The sequence below is a fragment of the Pleuronectes platessa genome, chromosome 11 (genome assembly GCF_947347685.1).
Source record: "Pleuronectes platessa chromosome 11, fPlePla1.1, whole genome shotgun sequence".
In the NCBI taxonomy this organism is placed as follows: domain Eukaryota; kingdom Metazoa; phylum Chordata; class Actinopteri; order Pleuronectiformes; family Pleuronectidae; genus Pleuronectes; species Pleuronectes platessa.
The window spans coordinates 13,726,771-13,738,556 of NC_070636.1; the positions used below are offsets into that span (position 1 = coordinate 13,726,771).

The window sequence follows — 11,786 nt, forward strand, 5'->3', positions numbered from 1 at the left end:
TAGCAATAAAGTGCAATCCACTGCAGGCAATGTGCATTGACTCAGCAATTTAGTTCCCTGATACACAGTGGTACGGACAACTTTAGCGTCCCTATGCATCTGAGAGCAAAACTAACAGCTTTTGAAAATATGTAGAAGGTGTTTAAAACATGCTCCTTTATGACAAATGCATTCAATTATCAAACCAGAACCTCCTTATTCTATTTTATAAATGTTAAAACTGACAAAAATAGTCAGACTTTATCAGAATCCTCACCTGCAGCAGCCTGATGTAGCTTGGGGTCAGTCTCGGGATTCGGAAAAACATCTTAAAGTGTTCCCACTGTGGCCTTCCCGTTGGATCAGGGGTGAGTCAAAGGCCCGGTGACAGGCTCCTACTCCTCTGCCTGGACTCCCTAGAGGGGGAAACCCACTGCTGGTGGCTCCGTTCAGGTGTTTGTGTGTGGACTCTTCAACCTGCGCTCTCCTCTCTGGATACAGGACAGACCCGTCAGTCTTTATAACGTCCTGACTTTACATAAGACGCGGCATGTGGTGTGGCTAAGGGGATTACAGGAGCGGGCACACAGGGACAGAGAAGGCAGCTTGAATATCAGAGTGGAAGTGGAGCCATGCTGAGTTTATATAATTGTACTGTATTATTATTTTAAAATCATTCAGTTAAAATGACTTTTTAAAAATGTATAACATGTCTTTTCATGAATTGCTCTATTCTTTTGTCTGATGGATTGTTTAACAATGCAACAACTGTATTCAAAATACCAGTATTTGTATGTGCTCTTTGTAATCTATGTAACATTTTCAACATTGTGATGATTTATACATAGAGTGATGACTACAAATGATTTTCATGGATATCAGTTTTATTGTTATATATTTTTTGTACAAACTTAGATAGCAGATTACACTGTCCACAGTCTTTACCTCCGGAGCTGATATGATTTAGGGGGTGTATCAAGAATCCCCCCCCCCCCCCAAAAACTTTCTTTAACATTACAGATTAAGGTGTTTTATGAGTTTTTGGACTTTGTTTTTAATTAACACACAGATATTGATGAGTGGTGGCATTTTGGTGCAGCTTGATTTTAAAGGGATGTTTGGGTCTTAGGAGGAGGAATGCGCTCTGCTGAGTGCCATTCTTAAAACATTTTGGTTTCTGCTCCAAACATTTCCGCATTTGATGCCTATTTCCATCTTGTTTGAAATAGTAAGACACCACAGCAACGTGGAATATGATGAACAAAAAGTTGATTATGAGGTAGATTCAGCCTCAAACAGTTTCTGACTTGAGCAGCTCCTTGAACAGCCTTCTACATTCTGTGAATCTGCCACATACTGCACATCTCCTGCCAGGTCAGCACATTTCTCAGAGCTTTAATGTCCTGCCTGGTCTCAGGGTCCTGAGCTCAGAGCGAGGTCTTATTATCAGGTAGCTGGTAACGTTTTTCTTTCTTTCTTTCCATTCTCTCTGGTGAGAATAGCCAACAACGACTTTCTTAACATCTCCGGAAACAGGACCTCACTCTGCCTCCTGACTCATGCATCCGTGGATCATCTCAAACCAAAGCAACAGCGCTGCAAAGTTAACATGATGCCACTGAAACTTGTGATGTGGAGTGGGTTTGTCAAACATAACCATACTAGTTTTAGAGTGCCAATTTAAAGTGAGATAAAATTACTCTGATCACTAATGACGTCAGAAAGTATACAACAGGCTAATGTGATGCCATTAACATCTAGCAGGTGTATTTATTGATTTACTTTTGTGAATTTAGAGTCAACAAAAATAAGACAAGGAAACGATCCGTCAACCCAACTCATCTCCTTTAAAGCTGATATTGCTATAAGAGTGCAACAGCAGATTCATTCATTCTCCCCTTTAACATTTTATATTACACGTCATTTGATACAATGATTTTTTTAATAAATAAAAGTAACTATAGCTGCCTTAAATGAAAACCATCTTACACATAGTATACACTAGTTATTGAGACATTTCCCTAAAAACGTAAAATGTGAACTTTGTGGAGACGCTGTGGTTTTAAAGCCCTGTCTGGGAACCAGGAATGTTTCATCGCAAGTGGTTGAATCATTATTGAGATATTTATAAACAAAGTGATACTGCTGCCCAGGGAGCCAGCCGAGTAAAGCTAGGACAGAGAAAATGAAAATAACAATCCATGAACTTTACATTAAGCTACATAAGCGTGAGAGGTAATGTGGTCGGTACCCAGATGGTCTCCTCTGGCTAACGTGGGCAGAATGAGCCCATGAACTTCCATCAGACCCAGCACCTGGTGCGTCCACCCATGGATGGAGGCCACAGACGGCTGTGATCATGCCCTTGTCACACATTATTTGAGCCTGTGTGTTTCTCTGTTCCCTGTATCCTGCCATTGCATCCCAGGTCTTGAAAGACAACAGCTCCTCTGAACCTGGTACGTGGCCGTCGGCTCCCACACAGGTCGTCACAATGCCACTGTCCAGCCGAGATAATTCTCTGGCCTCTTCCTGAACCCAGCCCCTGGCATTGAGGTATGGGTGAAAGTATTAGAATAGATTACCTGAGCTGTAGACAGGGATAGTGATGCCGAAGGTTAAGCTTACAGACTCCATGGGTGGTACTGGATCCCAAGGTCCATCAACAACATACTGCGCTGCTATGTCGAGCATAGTTAGATAACAGCAACAAGGGGGTTGTGGGAATAAAGCAACAGGACGAGTTATTAATCATTCAGTCTGTTGACTGACCATTACAATCATCACTGTTACTTCACTGAGGTAATTAATCTAGAGACGATATACTGTAGGTAGAACAACAAATGTGAAGAGGCACATGGAACAGCAACAAGGTCAGATATTGATCTGTGGGGTGTGAACTGCAGATAATTGAGGTGCTATTAGGTTAACTGGCTGGGTTTAAATGTCATAACATCTGCGAACAACACAGCACCTTCGTCAGAGCTGACATTTACTCCTCCGACAATTAGAGGATTGGAGTCTGAACTTAATACCAAATAAATGTTTGATGAATATAAATTTGAATCTAACGAAGAGCAACTCTTACAAACAGACAGAAGACAGAAACAGCTCGGCTGATGACAGTAACTTCTCTCGTGGCGGGCGGACGAGCTAACAAAGCAATTTCCCTACGGGGATCAATAAGGTTGTTATGACTCTGGGAGGAATCTCAAAGCTAAGGATTAACTGGCCTCATGTTCTTTTACAATATAAGGCATTATAGCAGATTAAACAAGGGAAAAACAGGCAGAAATGTTTTATTGTAAAAAATATTTTATATTGGGTCTTAAGCTTGACATTTTGCAAAGCAAGAAATGAGAAGAAAGTTTCAAGATGTAGCGATTGAAGTAATCCTTCAGTGGCGTCTCCGTTTCAGTGTGACTGACAGTCTCATGGGTGTGTGGTAGATAGTCCCGGCGTCTTGTCGCCCCGCATGGGAAGAATATCTGTGATCCAGTATTGGAACAGTGAAGCGACGGCAGCGCATTCGTCTAAAACACAGAGACACAGAGAGACACATTTCAGTCACAGCTCAAGACTCCTGACAACAACGATACCACAGGAGCCGTCAGAGACTTTATTTGCTGTTGCACTTTGAGCTTAAGAAATCAAAATCATCTCTCAGCGTGCAGACATTCAAACGTACACCTCTGTCTCCAGCCAAAGACAGAAAATCTGAATTAAATGTAATCTGAGCAGAACATAAAAAGGACGCTGTAGAAGCCAGTGTTGTTCGTGATAGGATCTCCGGGGTGCAGTGAAATCTATTTAAAGGAAATGAGCTTCAGAAGTGCTCCTGCAGTCGATTGATTGCCACTGCAAGGGTAGATAGAGCGATGAACTCACTTGAAGGACTTTTCAAAACACGCAGGAAAGGCTCCTGCATGGAGGAGGATGTGGGATTAATTAAAATGCTGATTTAACAAAGTGGATGTTCACCAAATTTACGAAATATTTGTCCACCTCAAATATATCAGGAACTTCACCCTCACGAACTATAAATATTCATTCATTCACAATGAATTCTTTGACAAGTTTTGACAGTTTGCATATTGTCACTCTGATACAAGAGAGACGCATTTTAAAACAGTAACTTGAAGCATGACTCATAAAGTATGAGGTGGGTGAGGGGGGGGGATTGGAAAGGCTTTCAGCTGAGAATTAGATACATTGAGAGGATACGCACAACTTTTGGTTTTGCATTGCGTCATCTTGGCCTCGGGGACAGGAAGAGACTAGTGACACTGTGTGACCCACAGTGAGTCTCCTCGCACATGCACAGGGACGCACACACACACACGGTGTCTGTGCATGACAGCAGCAAAGTCCCTACTGATCCTATTATACAGCCAGCTAGCCAAGCACGCAAATGAGTGCACGGGCAGACACAGACACAAACACACACTCGGGGGACACCAGAGATGTTTTGGCAAAGTGAACAAGTTCAAACACGTTAGTTAATACATGGCGGAGGTCACCACGAGTATGAAATGTAATATTATAAACTAAACTGGTTTAAGTGTTGCAAACCAAGGGCAGGTACGTACAGGTCAATGCAGAGGAAGGCAAGTAGGGGCAGGTATACTCATGTGAACAATACGCGTCACTGTGAGAATGAGAGGCAGGCGCTGACAGACACAGGCAAGTATTAACCTGCAGAGACAGGTCAGTGAGGTGCCTCGGGCAGATCCTGGCAAGAGGAGTCCAGTGCAGACGCACACGGCTAAATGCTTGGAACAAACATGAAGCAGCATCTTATACATAAAAAGCTCTAATTAGCAGCAGTATCACAGTTCCTCTTATCTCTTGCTCTTCTTGGAAGAAAAATTATTTCCATTTTTGATATTTTCCCTGACACCAGAACTTACCTGTAGTCATACTCGAGCTGCTGTGTAGCTCCTGCAGCGCCTTTTCCAGTGTTGCCGTCTCTTTGTGTTGAACAGAAGTCTTGAGACTATAGAGCTGCTTCAGGACAGAGTTTGGCTCACATCCGCTGGACATGTGGCTCAGAAGGTTGTCCACTGTGCCGGACAGGAGAAGACTCTTGTTGTCTACATGTAATTTGCCTGTAGGAGCACAGAGGAGGATGAGGTGTTATCCAACACATAAACAAGAACTATTTTAAAGCAACACTACACTCTATATAGCTTTAGTGAGTACAAACTCTTGTGAGAAGTTTAAAACTGACAGATAATTGCTGCTGAAAGTGCCAGAATCCGACTCCTAAAGTTTAAGAGTATTGCTGAACTTTAGATCAGTTAAGTCAAATCAAAATCTAGCATTTATCTCCACTATTTAGTGGGGAAGAGTTTGGTGTATTTTTGTGGCAGCTCTTCTGGTTTAGGAAGCTGGGGAGCATGGGTAAAATCCACAGTCAACACAGAGGGCTTGGTTTTATTTCTTCAAAAAAACAACATTGTGACCAACAGAATCAATGACCACGTGTGCCTGCAGATGGCGCTGCTGCTCAGTAAAAAGCTACATAGTGTTGCTTTAAAATGAATTTGAATAAATAAATCAAAACAGTTGTTGATGATCCCCAGTCAGAACCCACTGCAATTCTGATTAGATTTTGATGCTATGTTTTAGCTTCTTTTCTGTTAATCTATGCGCTCACACGTATTTTCCAAATAAGCACAGATGTGCTGTGGCAAAAGTGCAAAACATTCTGGTCACTGGTTTGGATTAATGTGCTTTCAGCAGCATTTAATTAAGCGTTCCTGGATTACATCTTTGTATTGCACCAGCTTTGTTCATTATAACTTCCAAAATGGATAAAAGTTTTAAAAGTTTAAACGGCAGGGTGTTAACTTTCTAAATATTAACAGTCAATGAGGAATGTTTCAGCTCAAGGCTTTAACAGTGACTAGAAGATTTAGTTCAGAGGTAAAATAGATGAAACAGCCTCTGCTCAGTACTTACGGTCTGACAAATAGATTTCCATTGTTGTCCTGAGGAAGTCTGACACCTCAGCAGCTCTCCTCTCAATGTCATGATCTTCCTCCTCCATTCCCTCATCTTTTTGGTACGTAAACTCCAGGGCAGCAGCTCGGGGCGTCACACCCATGGAGAGCAGCTTCTCTTTGTGCCGTTTCTTCTTCAGCTTCCTCTTCTTGTTCCTGCTGATGTGCTCTCCTCCCTCAGCCACAGTTTGACTCTGACCTGGAGCTGCACCATCTTGCCCAGAGCTTTGTTGAGGAGTTGTTTTCCTTTTCTTCCTTTTCCTTCTTCTTTTGTGCTCTTCTTGCTCCGTATCCTGGTCTAGTTCCTCACTGCTCTCATGGACGCTCTCTTCTGTGTGCAACAAGATCAAAAGCCTTTGGTTAGAATCCAGCACACTCTTCACATGCAACTCTACTCGTGGGTCCGGAATCAGATCAGGAAAAATAGCAGCTTCTGGGATTCACATAGGTAAAGGAAGTGATTTCTCTTGGCCAAACCATAAGGTGGTTCAGGGACTGCAGGTTCCCTCCAGTTAATCAATGCCATTGAATAGATGCTTTGTCTTTTTTACTGGTGTTTTGTTCTGCTCATGTTTTTCATATGGATTAAAAAGATATCGATCTCCATAACATGGAACAAGTCAACTGGCAGTAAATTAAAGTACAGTAAAATTAGTAAACTGTAAATATGGTGTGACTTTGACAGAATCCTCTATTCAATGTCTTTTCATAGATTTTTATTAATGTAATGATAATTTACTGAAATCTAAATTCCCCATGCTGCTCTGCAAAATTCCTTTATTCTGAATCCAGGTCTAAATCTGATGAAAAATGAAGGCGATTGCTAAGCTTATGTCACATCTTTGTATAGTGCATAAATGTTCACACAAAATGACCACATTCCTCATACACCATGGAAATCCTTACTGCTGCTACTGCAGTAATGTTATAACTGTTATCACTACATTGGCCTATTCTTTAAGACTTAACTAGGAATGAATTTAACTGGGATGTGAGTCCATGCAGCAACAGGGCTCTTGTTAGATGAGCAGCTCCCTCTCTGCCTCGTCACACCTCCCTTCTCCTTCACAACTCCTGAGTCATTGTAAGGTCAAAGAAAGCAGCACCCCATCGAATTCTTCTCAGCCACTCAGCCAGTCACTACAGTGAGCAGCAGCATCTCACTGGTTAGCAACTTAGACATAATGCAGCTGAAGAAGTGGCAGTGCATAACCACAAGGAATAAGAGATTTAAAAAAAAAAAGGAGTTTCAGCTCAGTCTATCTAGGTTTGGAGTGATAAGTGACAAGATAAAATGTCCTGTACATCAAGAAGTGTCTCTCTGAGTGTAAATTTAGCTAAATCTAAAGAGAACTTGAAGTAATTTAGTTCCTCTGGTGGTTCAGTCCTGCGACCATCTGCTCAGAAACAGATCCTGATCAGAGCATGAACAAATATGGAGAACTTATGATGATTTTCAATGATTTGGTTCTATAGCGGAAGATACAAAATTAAACAGTGTCTAACATCGATGACTTACTCTGCATTTACAGTCTCCGTATAGTTAACACTGATCAGGAACTATATTCGAAACAACTGACACCTGCTTATTCATCTAGTATCCAATCATACAACCAGATGGCAGCCGTGCGATGCAATGTAACACAGACACAGAAAAGGAGCTTCAGTGATTGCTCATGTTAAAATATCAGATTGAGGATCAAATGGGACCATATCCTGTTTCTGAAACTGCAGATCTCCTTGGATTTTAATTAAGAACGATAAAAAAAGTGGATGGAAGCACCTTGTTGATGAAAGCTGTCGGAACAGAATGGCCAGATTGCTTGGAGCTGACAGAAAGACTACTGTAACTCAGAAAACTCCCAGTGGGTTTACAACTGTTGTAAACACAAGAGAATCTCTGAAGAATCGTGTTGAACCTTGAGGTGAATGAGCTAAAAAAACACATCAGGCTCCACTCTTGTCAGACAAGTGTGAGGCTGCAGAGGACACAGACTCACCAACACAAGACAGCTAAAGACTGTAAAAACATAACCAACAGAATCTGGATTTGTGTTGAGTAGTAGAATCAGAATTTGGCATCAGCAGCATGAATCCAAAGTGGTGGTGGTGTAATGGTGTGGGGAATGTTTTCTTGCTACACTTGCATACCAATCACACCATGAATGCCACAATCTATCCTAAGATTGTTGCTGCCCACCATGTGCATCCCTATATGGTCCCAATTTACTATCTTCAAGAGGCTAAAAGAGTTTCATGAGCAGGATTGTTGTCCTTCGGTGACCATGACCACAGTTCCCATATCTGAAGCCTTAAAACTTTCAGGATTTGGGAGACGAAGACTTTTGCAGCATGAATGTGTAGCTGACACATCTGCAGAAACGATGTGATATTAGAATGGATCAGAAGCTCAGAGAAAAGTTTCCGACAGGTTGTAAAAGCTCTGAGAGCAGACTAGTGGATCAGAGATTTATTTCCAGAAATATTCCTTGAATCAGCATGAGCCCACAACTGCACATAAATATGGAGCTTTTACATTAGTTTTATTTCCACAGCTTACATTAAAATGTTATGAGCAAAGACTTCACTGTAAACACAGCATGAAAATACATCTGGTAAATCAATGCATTAGATTTGTATTCACGCTTAACACATTCACCGTTACTACATCGCATCAACCAGTTAGTGTTTGACTGTTTCTGTGATATTATATTGATGGTTTTATTGTCAGGAAACATTTATCCTGCCCAACTCAATATGACCTTAAACAGGACTCTGGATCGCACCATCCATCAAGGCTCCCTGCCCACTAAATCAAAAACGTGTTAAATTAAGCACTGTTCAGCTGCCGAGCACAATTAATCAAACTTCACCTCATAATTTATTCTGGACGCTGGAGTGTCGGAGCCAACAAATCTCTTTTATTTCACTGAGGTAGAGCAGAGGCCTGTCAGGTGGATGAAGGACTGTGTCAAGGAAGATGATGATAAGTACAGAGAAACGTGTAATGAGCCAGGGCTTTTATTACAGCCAGGAAATCTCACTGGTTCACAAAGATAAACAGTCTTTAAATGATGCATATCAACTGCCAAGCGCGAGACTCGCTCGCCGTATAGAACTGCGAGCCAACTCTGAACATCACAGGTCAAGAATATTTCATCTTGGCTTGAACACCAGCTCTCAATTCAGATTTAAAGATGGCACCACAGAGGGCTAAGTATCTCTTTGCTGGGATATATCACGCAAACAACGCATATAATAGAGCTTTCAAATTGAGAAAAAAAAAAGGAGAAATCAGCCGAGCTCAAACGCCATCTGCACTGTGTTCAAATTCTCCGCAGTTCGGGAACAAAATTGATTATCACTGTCGGTTTCCACTAGCTAGAGTGGCAGGATAATCAGAACGAGTGACTTCGGTACAGAGAGCCAACCTGGAGAAAACCCATATACATCTCTCCTAGCTTTATGGTGCATGGCACAAGTCCATAAATGTAGGATTATGGTCGTCTTACCAGCTGGGTCCTTGGCACCGTTTATACTTTCTGGTTGAGAGAGTGTGACCGATTTCTCTGGATGTGTCTCGTAGTCTGCAGGAGGAGGAAGGACAGTGTACACCCGAGCCTGGGGATTGGCTGCACTCTGCGTCTGCCCTGCATCACCTGAGACACACAAAGAAAGCTGTTAAAAGCTGAGGTTAAGAGCTGACAGGTATAGGATAACGAAAAAAAATGTTTTTCTATACTTTATGTGCTGCAAGTTTCTGATCTTACCTGCAGCAGTGTCTTCTCGAGTTGTTTTTCTTTTCACAAAGGTTTTCTTAGCTAGAACGTCTACGAGACGTGGCGGGCTGGGTTCCTTCTCCAATTTGGGAGCTACAGGAAAAAGCTTCTGCAGGACTTTTGACCGAAATACTAAGTAAGACAGAAACAGACACAAAAAACAGACAGAAGATTATCATTGGCATTGCAAGTCACCTGACCTATTGTATGAACAATAATCATCATCTTTAACTTCATGCTCAAATCTGACAGTTTAACAATGCAAACTGTGCAGTAAGGTTAATCTGCACAAGTTATAAACCATGATATGAAAAGAGAAAAAGGATGAAGTCAAAGAAGCAACGTCACTAATGTTTTATGGATTATGTACATACACGTTTTTTATTTCTGGGTCATGCGAGTACATTACGGGCATCACTTCTTATTATGAGACACCACTTATTCACAAACCCATACATCATCTTCTGGTATAATACACAGACAAACAAAAGTTGTATGGCATCACACCTCTATAAAAGGGTCTTGATAAAGAGATTTATTCTCTCCTCCCCCAGACCTTCAAAAGACGATAAGCTAATTTATCAATTTCATACATAAACAGCTAAAAACAATCTTTGCAAATCATCCATATCCACAGAATCTAAAAGTGTTTAAACTGCATTACCCAGTTTACAATAACAGGGACAGAGGGAAACAAAATTAAACTAATTTTCTTCAGAATTTTGACAGATCCACAGATGTCATATAACTATAGTAAGAGTAAAACACTGCACTTTACCACCGACTCACCAAACACCCAATCACTCATCTGAATTGGAAGATCTCTGCAAATTTGTCAAACCACGTATAAGCTTTAAGAAACCAGCAAGTTGGACCGGAACTTACTATAAAAGAGCTAATTCTAAACCAGCTTAACTAAACTATAGGTTGTGTTTCCATGTAACCTGCTTTATCAACACCATAGTGACTTAGTATGGGACATAGGAACACGGAGAGGCAGAAATGTCAGGCAGTCGAAGTTTGGCAGTGGAACACGTGCGTTTGTTTACAACTATTACCACTTAACGCGAGACTTAGCCGCCGGTTAGCTACGTTAGCAAGCTGGCAACAACCCCCAAGCTATAACTTGAGGTTTCTAATTTCCCTGAGGTTGTAGTTGACATTGGCGATGCTCACCTTCTTTCCTGTGTGTCATGTCGCTGACAGGAAGCGAAGACGAAGCAAACGCGAGTGTTGCAGGTGGCTAGGCAGCTACAGGTAGCATGCTAGCAGGCTAACCAGCATGCTAACTTTCAAAATGATCTTGTTACGTGCCTGAGAGGAGGGGACCTCCCACACGCGCACAGAAAGTAATAGCTGTGCCACTCGTGTTGGGAAATAACTTGTTAAATTCACTTAAACTACACAAACTAAACTACAGCAATGCTCGGACTTGTCCAGCTCTGCACCAACGACTACTCGCATACAATACAGGGCTGGAAGTGAGGGGGACAACCTCAAGGCTGCGCCAAATTCCATTCGAATTAATGGCAAAGTAATTTGGACTTTGTAATTTTGAAAATTAGCTATCTTTAAAATCACGGTTTTGTATATTTTCTGGTTCAGACTAATCTATTCTTCAATTCGGGATACAAATCAGCGCTATTTAATGTAGTTTGTAGGATATAACGAGTTTTGACACGGATTGACCATTGCTAAGAAGTACCAAAGCATTCATAACTTCACATCTCTTCAGACTAATTCACTTCTGATATAATTAGTGCAGGACGTGCAGGACGAATTGAACTCCGACAATTCCTCCATCATGATCTGAAGTCAGTTGAGTGATCGTTACTTGCTGTCACAGTGATCAAGGCCAATTTAAATATGTGATGCATCAGGCTACAGCTCCCCCTGCGTTTGGTTCCTGCAACGACAGTGTGTTGAGGGGCGTGCGCACACGGAGCCAGCGGCTGGAAGCGAGATGAGATGAGAATATTAAGCAGGCACCTCATGGCTCAGCATCAGCACCGGTCAGAGTTAG

The 11,786-nt window shown here is 41.7% G+C and overlaps 1 protein-coding gene across 1 annotated transcript; it reads right to left on the reverse strand.

Moving 5' to 3' along the window:
- Positions 1-963: 963 nt before the first annotated feature.
- LOC128450755 (glutamate-rich protein 1) lies at positions 964-11,496 on the reverse strand. Its single transcript, XM_053434407.1, has 6 exons — positions 10,940-11,496; positions 9,755-9,895; positions 9,497-9,643; positions 5,944-6,315; positions 4,890-5,087; positions 964-3,512 (listed from the first exon to the last, which is right to left on the reverse strand). Exons 1-6 carry the CDS (start codon positions 10,956-10,958, stop codon positions 3,412-3,414), a joined length of 978 nt encoding a protein of 325 aa, XP_053290382.1. The 5' UTR covers positions 10,959-11,496; the 3' UTR covers positions 964-3,411.
- Positions 11,497-11,786: the final 290 nt, after the last annotated feature.